This window comes from Engystomops pustulosus, chromosome 3 (assembly GCF_040894005.1).
Source record: "Engystomops pustulosus chromosome 3, aEngPut4.maternal, whole genome shotgun sequence".
In the NCBI taxonomy this organism is placed as follows: Eukaryota; Metazoa; Chordata; class Amphibia; order Anura; family Leptodactylidae; genus Engystomops; species Engystomops pustulosus.
Genome location: NC_092413.1, coordinates 98,906,465 through 98,920,792, shown reverse-complemented (window position 1 = coordinate 98,920,792; position 14,328 = coordinate 98,906,465). Strand labels below are relative to the sequence as shown.

Sequence of the window (14,328 nt, the reverse complement as noted above, 5' to 3'; positions counted from 1 at the left end):
TTACCGCCCCATTGTTTGGCCCCCAGTATCAGGCAGCATTGCTCTCGTGGCCCCTCCTCGTGCGTTCTGGGCTAGTGGATTCTGTGCACAGCTCCAGAGGAAGGTAGGACCACGAGCCGGCCAGCTGGTGGCGCTGCTGCGTCCCTTCCGTCTGGTGCCGAGCCTCGCCTGCATCCGGAGGACACCAGCCAGGGACGAGCACCGTCACCGGGCAGAGCCGGGGAGATCGCGGGCACAGCGGGGGCCAGGGCGGCTGCTGGGAAGCAGGTGGTGAGGAGCAGCAGAGCAGACACGCAGCAGCATCCCTGGCAGGGAGCTGTCCGCAGCGGAGGTGGTGCTGAAAGCGCAGCATCCAGGGCGGAGGCCGCTGCAGGGACACACACATCACCAGGAGAACTGGAGGCTCAGCGCAAAGACCCCTCCGACCTGTCCCCTGCGAGGACGGAGCAAGGCAGAGTGGCCTCCCCTGAGCAATCGGGGGACGGGTCCCCGAAGAACGTGAAGCTGAAAGGCAAAGCCTCCCCCAAAGGAGGGGATGGCGCACAGGCTGCTGCAGGTGCGGCGGGGAAGAGCCCCAAGAAGCAGAGCGGCGGAGGGGGGTACTGGAAGGAGGGCTGCCTGCAGTCCGAGCTCATGCAGTTTCATCTGAAGAAGGGCCTGGCGGCTGCCGGTGCCCCCCGGGGCGATGGGGGAGAGGCCGGGCCCCAGGAGCAGCAGCTGCAGGATGAGCTGGAGAAGCTGAGGGAGGAGAACGACAGCCTGAAGGTGAGGAGCCGCCGCCATTGTCTGTGCAGCCGGTGATGTCATCGGGCCTGTCCTGTCTGATGCCTCATCATGGAGCAGGGTGTAGCAGAGCTGAGCCTGTCATGTACCAGCTCATGGCACTACTACATGGCAGGCTCAGCCTGCTACATCTCCACACAGTGCAACTACTCCAATAATTTCTCTTCCTATATTGTTATTCAACAGAATGAAATCGAAGAAATGAGGACAGAGATGGATGAGATGAGGGACACCTTCTTTGAGGAAGACGCTTGTCAGCTGCAGGAAATGCGCCACGAACTGGAAAGAGCCAATAAAAACTGTAGGATCCTTCAGTACCGCTTGCGGAAGGCCGAACGCAAGAGACTCCGCTACGCGCAGACCGGGGAGATAGATGGGGAGCTGCTCAGGAGCCTGGAGCAGGACCTAAAGGTGAGAAGTCATGTGCAGCTAAGTGTTATCAGCCAGGCTATAGATGCAGGATTGTGTCCTTGTAGAAAGCACTTTTATAATCCACACTGATATTAGGGTACAAATTATAATCACATCCAATCCCCGTGCTCAGTTTATACCCAGGAGGAAGTCTCTGTGCACAACTGAATATGTGGGTGCCCTCTTCAGCTCCATTACCATTGTCTGCTTTTAGTGACTTCTACGGACTGACTCGCCATTGTCTCCCATATTGGTGGGAGAATTAGTGACAGTTTCTTTGATTTTTAGATGTTTAAGGAACATTCACATGACCTTAGTCCAGCTGTGTGCTAGAAAGGAGGAAAGAGAACTGCTGCTCACCCCTCCCCTCTCCATAGAGGAGCGAGCGGCCCACTCCATATCACGAAATATAGGACGTCACGGTGTAGCGGGACAATGTGTGCTCAACGCACAGTGACCAGGCGGCATAGACGTCAATGGGGATCGATATGGCGGCCGCATATTGGTCCCCATTACGTTGGTGTGTATGAGCTCTTATAAAGAGATTTACTAGGCACCTTTTTACCATGTGGTATTGGAGACAGTTAGCTAGGCCAACATGTACTTTTACTTGGTATTATTGGTGCTCTTTTTGTGGGTTTGTGTATTGCTTCGTATTGTATTATGTAATAAAGATATTCTTATGTGCTTTTTTTATTTTTTGTTGTAGGGTAAGTGTTATATTTTACATATTAGTTGCTATATTCTATGTGTTAGGCTACATTCACACGAACGCATGGGGGACGTATATATACGTTGTATATACGTCCCCGATACAACGCAATGGCCTCACGGCGCCATACTGTTCCGTAGGCCTGTAGAAAGATAGGGAGGGAATATCTGTTGAGGGAATATGGCGCCGGGCTCTATGTTAAAGAGGACCTGTCACCTAAATTTTCGCCGCAGTGTTATAGTGATAGTGTTACCGGAAACCTCGTCTGCAGTGGTCCTGTGGATCCACAACTCGCAAGCCTGACATGCACGGTCTTTGTGACAGATTCCCCTGTCTGTTCCCCTAATAATGAAATCTCCCACTTACAGCACCTGTCTGACCTTGCCTGTGCTCCCATTCCTCTTCTTACTGGAGCAGATAGTCTGGTGGATAGAGGCCGCGTCTTGCTGCAGCATTGCTACCCCAGAGCTGATATCCCCTCATCCGCCAACCTGGCAAACTTATTGGGGTACACAAGATCAGGACTAGACTCCCTACAACTCTTCCCTCTACCCCGCCTTCTACATGTTACCCAACTAGCTGCCCCCTCACTCTGCTCCTCCATACTTCCCTCCCCACACCCATCTTCCCCAGAGAGTTTGTGCTCCAGGAGCAGCAAACTTCGCTCCATATTGTCAATTGCCCGCAGCGTTGAAACTTGCTCATTTAGATCCAGAATCCCCCTCAAACGGCTGTTCAAGGAAAGCATACATGGCAAAGGATGTACACTGTGTAGCATTGCCACTTATGGAGTCCATTGCTCTAATGGGGAATCTATCCTGTCTCTATCTGATCTGTCTCAGCTCTCTTTTCTCTGTGTCAGAATATTTCTAGTTGCCCATGGCAATCAATCACAGCTCAGCTTTCATTTTACCAGTGCTCATGAATATTTCAAAGGGGAGCTGTAATTGGTTGCCATGGACAACTAGAAATATTCTGACTTTCAGATACTTGATAAATCTGCCCCACTGTGTCTGCTTAGAAAGTCCCCGCCCACACTCTGGAATTTTATACTGACCATCATTATAGGAGCTAAAACAGCAACAAAACTGTAAAATTGTAACATATGGGGTGAAAAATTATCTTTATTGTGTAAACATCACTAGGGGATTGAAATTTAAGAATTTTCTATCATGGGCGAATCCCTTTAATAATCTTTATAATAATTTCCACTTTAGAATTATGGAGTTCTAAGGATGTATAAAGGAACATATAATCCTTACTGGATTAATTGAGAGCAACAGTTCCTTTTTTTCCTCCTTGGCATGGTGTTCAAATCCTCTCGAATTCTCCAGGCCAAAAGTTCTACTTTATAGAAATGGTCACACTATTTGATAATCAAGGTGTTGTTCATCTATAAATGTATGTAACTAATTTTAACATCTTGTAAAGATCTGTTATGTAAAACAAGTGGATTTAAAACATCCCAATTGACCTGTGAAACATCTGCTGTGAACTCACCAACTGCTATATTAACAGATTAATGTCCATTTACAGATTATCTTAAATTTTTAACCATTAAATGCTGAATTGAAGGATGTGTGTTGGTTTATATAAAAATCTGTTCTTTATGAATTCTGTACCTACCAGTGTATATAGCATTCATTTAGTATATGTCAAGGTCTATGTATTGCAATATCTAATTAATTACAGATAAAAAATATGCATGTATACATTATGTAATATCAGAGCACTTTATTATATTTTACTGTAGGTAGCCAAGGATGTATCAGTAAGACTGCATCATGAGCTAGAAAATGTGGAAGAAAAACGGACTAAAACAGAGGAGGAGAATGAAAAGCTACGACAGCAGCTGATTGAAGTGGATATCGCCAAACAGGCGCTGCAGAACGAGCTGGAAAAGCTCAAGGAGGTCAGAATGATGCAGTAACACATTTTGTAATGTTGAGAACTTTATGTGCACTTGAGCAAATGTCAAAAAGTCTTCCTCAGCACTTGCTTTACTTAATAATATTGTTAAGCAGGAATAGGTAATACATCATTCTGCAGTCACTGAACGCTAAAGGGTTAGTAGCCACAGAAGTGCTTCCATTAGCCCAGTTCAAGAAATTTATAAGGCTCAGTAGCAAAAAATGTTATGATTTAACTAATATTTTGAAATGTTCAAGTAAACAAAATGGATTTTACAATACAGGCAGTCCCCGGGTTACATACAAGATAGGGTCTGTAGGTTTGTTCTTAAGTTGAGTTTGTATGTAAGTCGGAATTGTATATTTTATAATTGTAATCCCAGCCAGAACTTTTTTGGTCTCTGTGACAATTGGATTTTAAAAATGTTAGGTTCTCATTAGAATCAGGATTGACAATAAAGCTTTATTACAGGCACCTGTGATAACTGTTACAGCTGTTTATTGTAGCCTAGGACTAAAGTACAATAAATTACCAATATCCAGTGGTCCGTTTGTAACTAGAGGTCGTATGTAAGTTGAGTGTTCTTAAGTAGGGGACCGCCTGTATAGGGAATCTGTCCGTAGTTCTGTGCATGCCCGACTGCACAGTGTTGAGTGTCAGCTATAGAAAGCTGTCTAATCATACCTGTGTATTTACGGTAAGTAGCAGCAGGACTGTGAAATATGGATTTTTTTTTTCCAAGAATATAGCTCCTCCAAGTGTAATGTACTCACACTCTGTTGCTCTGTCCATTCAGCATTACTACAGTCCCTTACATCTGCTGTGCAGACTATGATAAATATCAGTTTATATTAGTATGTGGACTCCTGCTTTAATTTTGAGACTGCTTTTTAAGCCATCCTGTGTTTTGTATTCTGTGTATTTAGTTATCATTGAAGAGGAGAGGAAGCAAAGATGCACAAAAATCAGAAAAAAAGACTCTGCAGACACCAACAGAGGTATGTGAAAAATTGTATTTATTGAAAGAACATAAGCTTCACCAATAGTATTAACTTGGAGTTGCATACCTTCTTTGTGTTGTATTTTACTAGTTTTTTAGCACATAATTGAATATAATTGATATATTGTGAATGCAAAGCATCTGAATTGAATAGCAACCACCACAGAGGGAGAGGGCTCAATGCATGAGCCCCTTCCATAAATCTTTTGTGCTGTGATAATACATCATTATTTTCTAACCCCTTCAAGTTTTTTCATTTTTTGTGTTTTCCTTTTTCACTCTGCTCCTACTGCAGGCCATAACTGATTTTTTTCATTTACAGGGCTGTATGAGGGCTTGTTATTTTATAGTGGCACCATTAGATATTCTGTTCCCTGAACTGGAAAAAAATTCCAAATGTGGTGGATTTAGCAAAAAACACAGCTGCGCCGTATTCTGATGGGGTTTATTTTTACGTCTGTCACTGTGCAGATGACACCGCTCCTTTATTGTTTGGATCAGGACACTACAACCCGCTGAGTTTTGAGAGGGCTCAGTCCGTGAGCCCTCTCCATAACCCATTCATAACCAGCCAATGTATATTTTGGCTGGTCTTGAAAAGGTAAAGGTGTTAATCTGAAAAAAACAGAATGGAGTTATTCTTGCTATACTCTAGTATATACCCTAGTAAAAACTGGGAAAACCTATTGACTCGAGTATAAGCCTAGGGTGGGAAATTCATTGGTCACAGCCTCCAGCCAATATATAGGTAGCCAGCCCTGCTCCCCTAGTATAGAGCCAGCCAGTCCCTTGCCCTCTAGTTTATAGCCAAGCAGACCATGCCCCCTACTATATAGCCTGCCAGCCAATGCCCCTTAGTACATATCTAGCCCCTGCCCCCTAGTATATAGCTAGCTTGTCCCCTTTTCCCCCAGTACATAGCTAGCCAGCCCCTTGCTCCCTAGTATATAGCCATCCAGCCCCTTGCTCCCTAGTATATAGCCATCCAGCCCATGCCCCCCAGTATATAGCCAACCACCCCATGCCCTCTAGTATATAGGCTGCCAGCCAATGCCCCTTAGTATATAGCCAGCCCCTTGCCCCTTTAATATAGCCAGCCAGCCCATGCCCTCTTGCATATAGCCAGCAAGCCAATGCCCCCCAGTATATAGCTAGCCAGCTCATTCCCCCTGGTATATAGCCATCCAGCCTGCCCCTAATGTATAGCCAGCTAGCCCCAGTATATAGCCAGCATTTCCTCAGTATAAAGCCATCCAGCCCCTGCCCTATAGTATATAGTATAGTCTATAACCAACAGCCCCTGCCCCCTAATATATACCAGCGGCCCATGCCCCCTTGTATGTAGCCTGCCAGCCCATGCCCCTTAGTACATATCTAGCCCCTGCCCCCTAGTGTATAGCTAGCCAGTCCCCTTTTCCCCCAGTACATAGCTAGCCAGCCCCTTGCTCCCTAGTATATAGCCATCCAGCCCCTTGCTCCCTAGTATATAGCCATCCAGCCCATGCCCCCCCAGTATATAGCCAACCACCTCATGCCCTCTAGTATTTAGGCTGCCAGGCAATGTTCCTTAGTATATAGCCAGCCCCTTGCCCCTTTAATATAGCCAGCCAGCCCATGCCCTGTAGTATATAGCCAGACAGCCAATGCCCCCCAGTATATAGCTAGCCAGCTCATTCCCCCTAGTATATAGCCATCCAGCCTGCCCCTAATGTATAGCCAGCTATCCCCAGTATATAGGCAGCATTTCCTCAGTATATAGCCTTCCAGCCTATGCCCTATAGTATATAGCCACCCAGACCCCTGCCCCCTGTATATAGCCAACAGCCCCTGCCCCCTAGTATATAGCCTGCCAGCCCATGCCCCCCAGTATATAGCCACCCAAACCTTTACCCCTTAGTATATAGCCAGTACCCTGTCCCCAGTATATAGCCATCCCATGTCCCCTAGTATACAGCCAGCAGCTCCTGTCCCCCAGTATATAGTCATCAGTCCCCGCCCCCAGTACATAGCCAGCAGCCCAAGCCCCCCAGTATGTGGCCAGCCCCCAACCCCAAGTATATATCCAGTAGCCCCTTCCCCCAGTATATAGCCAGCAATTCCTGCCCCAAGTATGCCCAGCCTATATAAGAAAATTAACACTTTACTCACAGTGGCTATATCTGGTTCTGTGGCACATAGAAAAACAATTCTGATATGTTATTAAATCATCTTAAATAGAATACAACAGTTGTATGTGCTGGGGTTCAGGAGTTGTGACATGTGGCCCACTGTGTTAATGTCTATGAATGGTTATGTGTAATTAACATGTTTTTAGTCGTATGGCAGTCATGAAGTAGTTAAATAAAATATGATCTGATTTAAGATAAACAGTTATGTGAAAACGCAGTCTAGTTTTTACAAAAGAATGCAAATATTTACTATTTTAGCAAATGAAAACATTTTTGTTTTGTCTTTTGCTTAAAAATGTTCATCAAAACATTCCAAATTGTACATAAATACCTATGCACTCCATAACACAGTTTATATGTAATAATGAGGGTAAATGTATATAAAATGTAAATAATAATTATGTTAAAATGACAAAAGAAGATCCCAGCATACATATCCTCGTACTCATAACACACTGGGCCAGAATTCTGATGTCTTTTGCACCATAAATTTGCCTGTTTGCCTTTCGAACTTAGTGTTTTAAACTCATTTTTATGCTTTTCCTGACAATGGAGTCTGGTTTAGTGAAGCATCATGGCTTGCAGTGTAATATCCCAATGCACTGCAAACTGTACCAAAGATTCATCATTCACCATAAGCCACTTTGATAAATTTGACACAATATTGAATTGTCTAGTCTGTGTTTGTACTATTAGCCAAGGGTTACACATACCATATTTACTGCTGAATGCCCAAAAAAACAGCTGGTTTTGCCATGGCTTTTAGACATGATTTTGTTTTGCCAAGGAAGTAGAGCTTAAATATAATCTACCATCAAAATTAAGCTTGATAAAGCAGGGACATTTACCGTATTTTCCGGACTATAAGGCGCACTTAAAAGCCTTGGATTTCCTTGGAAATCCAAAGTGCGCCTTATAGTCCGGTGCGCCCTATGTATGGCGCTAGGCAGCGGACCATACTTACATAGGTCCCCGCTACCGGAGACCGGAGACAGCAGATCTCCAGCGGGAACTGCAGACCACGCGGCACGAACAACTTCTGCCGCGTGGTCTGCAGTTCCCGCTGGAGATCTGCTGTCTCCGGTAGCGGGGACCTATGTAAGTATGGTCCACTGCCATCCTCCACCTCCCCCTCACCTTCCCCACTCACCTTCCCCGCGTCGCCGCGTCTCTTCTCCGCGACGCGTCCCGTCGGGTCTCCGCTCCGCCCCCGGACCCCGCGCCTTATAGTCCGATGCGCCTTATATATGGAATTATTACATATATAAGGCGCATCGGACTAATGCGCCTTATATTCCGGTGCGCCTAATGGCCCGGAAAATACGGTACTCATAAATCCAGGAAACATGATTGTGGTAATCCATGGCCTCCTTTCTTCTAAAATCAACTTGTAAAATTATGCTAATGAGCCTGAAGGGCTCTGCTGTTCTTACCGAATCCCCTCTGTACTGTAGCTTCACAGGCTGTTATAATGTGCAAGGAGCACTTTCCATCCCTTTTTGTGCTGAAACTTCCTATGCTGCGGTGAGATTACATCAGGCAGAGGGAGGAGAAGTCCTGATTCTGAGGAGGCAGAGATTAGGGCGACAGATACTCATATATGTCAGGGAGAGTGTGTTTAGGATGGAATTTAGGGAACCGCAGTGAAGGCAGAGTTAAGCCATTTGTCCCAGATGGAACCTCATATTCTTCCTTTGAGTAAATAAACTCTTTTTGAGTGAGAGGGTGTTATTCATTGCCTTAATCCAGTTACGGAGAGAAGGGGGATATGTAGCCATCCAAAATCTGGCTACTGTCTTCCTAGTATAGTACAAAGTTTTGATAAGTAAAGCATATTCTGCAGTGAATTGGAACAATTCAGGGTCTATCAGAAGGAGACAGAGCTTAGGATCATCTGGGAGAGCCACCCCTATTTTGTCAAAAAGAAAAAGGAAAGGAGTTTTCTACCAACTAGTCACCCGGAAACTCTGTGTTTATTGCATGGCGGAGTTAAAGTCATAGCAGGTGGAAGGAATTTGGCAAGTCATAGGAATCTTTTAATTGCTGGAATGAGCAGAGGACTCCATCTGTACAGACATCCCACATATATAACACCCCCTAGCCCTCTATCTAACCCCATTAGGCAGTAGGGAAAATTAGGAAAGAGCTGGGGAGTGTACTTGTCAAACCCAGTAGTGTAGAAGTGGAAGTGAACTCTCTCCCACAACAAAAGAAGTTTACTGAAAAGGTATAGAGTCAGCTCACCTGAAGATCATGCAGCAGCTTCTGGTAAGGTTGGGGCACGGACAACTCTTGTTCCCAGTCCAGCACAAGCAAAAACATGTAGCGGATCCAGCTTCACACAACCATCCAGGATCAGTAAAAACATAGCAATTTATTTCATATTCTCTAAAAATTCCCAGAGGCAGATGAGCATATAGGAGAACACAGACATTCACAGCATGTTTTTGCTTAACAAAAGAAGTTGGCGCCTCATGGGGATTTGCCCTTCTGGTCCTTCTGTCCCCCCAAAATGGAGATGCTCAGGTGAAGTATGTAGACTAGAATAGGGGTTTACAAGAAGTGCCATGGTGTGTGTTTTTTCAAAGTGGAACATCCAAGGGAAGTGGGACAACTGGATTGTCCAATAATATAGCTTGAAATTGTAGAAGCCCAGGAGCGAAAGCCCAGGAACGAAACAGCAAGCTGGTGGCTATCTTGGACCTCCCCCTTCCCTAAACAAAAAGGGCTATGCAGCTATGAAGCTTCTGAAAGAATAGGCACGGTATATACATTGTGGACTGAAGCAGGACGTACTGGAGAACCTTTTTGACTAAGTTAACATGGGCAGGAACGGATAGTTTTGACCATGCCCATGTGCGCTGACGCACAAAGGCCATTAGGGGGAATACATTCTGTGAGTAGTAGTCCACAATAGAGCATGTAACCCCTACTCCAAGATATGTAGTCTCTGACGCCACAAGAAGAAGTTGAGCTGCAGCTTCAGCCGTGGGGACTGAGTGGTCAATTGGGAGTATATGTGTCCAATTAATCCTAAGGCCTGAGTGGGTGACAAACTCCGTAATTACCTCCAAAATTGCGCTCAGAGAGGGCCCTGAGTCTTCCAAACAAAGCAAGGTGTCATCAGCATATAGGCTAATTGTCTCCACCTCCCCATCCATTGTCAACCCTCTAACACAAGGCGAGCCCTGAAGCTTCACGGCTAGCGGTTCTACAGAGATAGCATACAGGAGGAGGGAAAGGGGGCAGCCCTGGTGGGTTCCTCCAGCCAGCAAAAACCGACTGGGCGGAATCCATTTACTACAACAGAGACCACAGGGGAGTGATACAATAGTTGCACGAAGGCCACAAACTCCCTATGGAAGCAAAACCGTTCCAACATTAGCCAAAGGTAAGGCCACTCCACCAAGTTAAAGGCCTTGGCCTCTTCCAGCGAGACCATTTCACATTTAATAAAACTTATCTGCCATATATCCATTTCTTCAATTGGATGTAATTAAAATAAAATTTACCTAGTGAAAATAAGTTCCCATAAATGTAGCCTTGTTGTCCCTTAGAAACTAGATATCTGTCCTTGGATACGACCACTCTGCACTCTGGCAACAGTGGCCACATATTCGTTAATGAGCCCTGTCTGACCACCTGGATTTAGCATTCATTACAACAGGATGACTGTGGGACTTGCATTAACTCCCGGACGTTTCATATGCAAAAACTATTTGTTTCTTTGTGCAATCCCTTCCGTAGAGGTTTTCTTATCCAAGGACAACAATCTTGTTTCTAATGGACAATATGGCTACATTTATAGGAAATGATGTTCATACATCTACATATTTTTAAACACATCCAGTTGAAGAATGTATACTGTACATATGGGAGATTAATTGTCAATTAAATGTCAATGCCCTGAAGAGAAAACCCCTTTAATTCAGATAAATCTATCTATAAAGTGAACCTTTTCCTTCTGTTATTTCTTCTTTAAAAGGAAATCCACCATAAAAATCTAGCCTGATAAACCAGGGACACTTACTCATAGATCCAAACACTGTGACTGTGCTAATTTTCTTATATTTGTTATCCTTTTGGCCTCCTTCCTTCTAAAATAAACTTTTAAAAATATGCTAATGAGGATTTCCCCCTCCCATGGTGAGTTTAATTTTTCTCTGCTGCAGTGAGATTTCATAAGGCAGAGGGAAGACGCAGTGTTGGGAGAGCAGTGGAGAGTGCAACAGCCTGTGAAGCTGCAGCTTGGAGGGGTTCTGGTGACACCCACCAGAGCCCTTCTGTTTCATTAGCACTATTTTAAAAGTTGATATTAGAAGAAAGAATGCCATATTACAAATATAAGTAGATGACCTGGATGGATGAATGAGTAAGTGCCCCTGGTTTATCATGCTAGATGGTAGATTCTCTTCAACACCTTACGGATGTTTTTGCATTTTCATTTTTCACTCCCCACCTTCAAAAATCTGTAACTTTTAAATTTTTCCATGTAAAGAGCTGTGTTTTGCACATTATAGTGATGGTATTGAATATTTCATGCCATGTACTGGGAAGCGGGAAAATAATTCTGAATGCAGTGAAAATGATGAAAAAACGCATTTGCGCCATATTCTCGTGGGCTTGGATTCTACCCAAGTGACATGTCTACTTTATTCTTTGGTTCTTTGGTACGATCATGGGGATAACAAATTTGTATAGGTTTTGTAATGTTTTCATATATTTAAAAAAATTAAAACCTTCTATACAAAAAAAAAAATTCTTCATTTTGTCATGTTCTGGCACTAATAATTTTTTCATACTTCAGTGCATGGAGCTGTGGGTGGTGTCATTTTTTTCGAATTTCGATGACATTTTTAATGCTATCATTTTAACTTGAGGTTAAACGCTGGAAAAATTGTTATTATATTTGGATAGAATGGACATTTTGGGACGCGATGATACCAAACATGTTTCTGATTGTTACTGTTTATTTGCTTTTAGATGTGATCTAGGGAAAGGGGGGTGATTTAAAAAAAAAAATTCAATCTTTTTTACCATTATTTCAGATCCTCCATGGTTATTTAACCCTGCAGGGTCCGATTGCTAATACTATATACTACAATACTACTGTATTGCAGTATATACCAATATTACAATGATTTCTAATAGCCAGCCATCTGCTGGCTATTAGAGATCATTGCACATGGGAAGCCTGCGAGTCTCAATGAGACTGTAGGCTGCCATGCCAACCAAGATGGCGGCTCCCATGTAAAGGTAAGTTAGGCGCCGTGGTCGGGTTCAACCGCGGCACTTAACAGGTTAACTGCCGCGGTCGGTGCTGTATTATACAGCCGTCACCCACTGTGTATGGAGAGAGCTCAGCTCGTGATGCCTTGTGTTCTCTCTCAAAGTAATGTAGCATTAAATCCATTTACTTTCCCACAAGTAAATACACTGAACATACACAGTGCACATACAAGCTGTATATAGTGACTAACCTGGCATCTTCCATCACATGCAGGAACAGGGAACATGTAATAAGTGGTAGACTATAGCCTGTGCTGTGTGAGCACTAGGGTTAATAGCTTTTATGCACAGAGCTGATACTGCCTATGACAAATTGGGGTAAAGGGGGCAGCATGAGGAGCGGATAGAGACAGAGAAAGTTCTCTAGAATCACAGACTGGGATAAGGGAACTGATATTGAACAGGGAGAACTTGTACCTTACTATTCTGTGCAGGAGAAATCTGTATACATTGTCTTGGACACATCCAGCTCTGCTACATACACAGTCACATGACCTCCTCCTCTGTGAGCAGGAAGCAGCAGCTCCTCCCCTCCCATGAAACTGACAGAGAAACAAAGTCTAAACAAAGTAAGGATTCACAGGGCTTGTCAGCACAGACAGAGGAAGCAGCCATTGCAGCAATGAGGTAATCTGATAGATCTGATAGGGGATAGAAACCTCTGGATATAGGTAACAAAGATAATAGACAAATTGGTTTTACATCCCGAGAGGATGTGGAAAAATAAAACCTTTATAGTTACTCTTTTATTTGTGGAATCTGTAACATGCATGGTGGGAAGCACTCTGGTGCACAGAGTTGTTCTGAAGGCAATGCTTTCTTATTTTAGCTGTGTGCTTAGGGTCATTGTATTGTTGGAAGGTGAACTTTCTGCCCAGTCTGAGGTCCAGAGCAATCTGTATGAGGTTTTCAACCAGGATATTTCTGTTATATATATTCTTGGCCACATTAATCTTTCCTTTAATTGCAACCAGTTGTCCCTGCAGCTGAGAAACACCTCATTGCATGATGCTGCTACCACGGTGTTTCACTGTTGGAATTGTATTTGGCAGGTGATGAGCAGTGTCTGGTTTTCTCCTACATACCAATTAGAATTAACGCCAAAAAGATCAATCTTCATCTAATCAGACCGGAGGATTTTATTTCTCATAGTTGGGGGGCCTTCATGTTTTTTTTGCATACTGTATGTAGGCTTTTATGTGTGCTGCTCTGAGGAGAGGCTTCTGTCAGCATACTTATAAAGCCCTGAATGGTGTACGGCTGCAGTGATAGTTGACTTTTTGGAACCTTCTCCGATCTACCTACTGCATCTCTGGAGCCCAGCCACAATGATCTTGGGGTTCTTCTTTAGTTCTCTCATCAAGGCTCTTCTCCCACAATTGCTTAGTTTGGCTGGATGGCCAGGTCGAGGAAGAGTCGTGGTTATCCCAAACTTCTTTCATTTAAGGATTGTGAAGGCCACTGTGCTCGTAGGGACCTTAAGTGCTGCAGAAATTCTTTTGTAACGTTGGCCAGATCTGTGCCTTGCCCAATTCTGTCTGAGCTCCTTGGGTAGTTCCTTAGATATCATGGTTCTCCTGTGCCTCTGACATGCACTGTGAGTGAGGTCTTATATAGCACAGGTGTGAGCGTTTCCTAATCAAGTCCAATCAGTTACATTTACACAGCTGGACACCAATGAAGGAATAAAACTTCATGGAGGATCAGAGGGACATGGACAGTGTGTGAGATATTAGGAGAGTTGTCCAAAGGGTCTGAATACTTATGACCATATGATATTTCAGGTTTTCTTGTTTAATAGTTTAGCGAAAATATCTACATTTCTTTTTTTTATTCTGTCAAGATGTGGTGCAGAGTGTACATTAATGAGAAAAAAAAGAACTTTTTTGATCTTAATAATTGGTTGCAATGAAACAAAGAGCCAAAAATCGAAAGGGTCTGAATACTTTCCGTACTCGCTGTATATTACAAAGTTTCTTGTACTACTGTTTAATGTAAAGTTTGGCTAACTTAGTGACTAACTTAAAATATTATAGCTCTGTGTTAACACATGC

At 43.9% G+C, this 14,328-nt stretch overlaps 1 protein-coding gene across 4 annotated transcripts in view; it reads left to right on the top strand.

The window, feature by feature from the left end:
• Positions 1-490: 490 nt before the first annotated feature.
• MTCL3 (MTCL family member 3) overlaps positions 491-14,328 on the top strand; it is a 47,081-nt gene continuing 33,243 nt past the window's right edge. For all 4 annotated transcript variants that reach the window (XR_011854153.1, XR_011854154.1, XR_011854155.1 and 1 more), the window contains exons 1-4: positions 491-765; positions 970-1,194; positions 3,660-3,818; positions 4,744-4,815. Coding sequence is in view for 1 of the 4 variants with exons in the window: in XM_072141593.1 (XP_071997694.1) it covers positions 634-765; positions 970-1,194; positions 3,660-3,818; positions 4,744-4,815 (588 nt within the window). In the remaining 3 variants the exon portion in view is untranslated. The remainder of the gene's footprint in view (positions 766-969; positions 1,195-3,659; positions 3,819-4,743; positions 4,816-14,328) is intronic.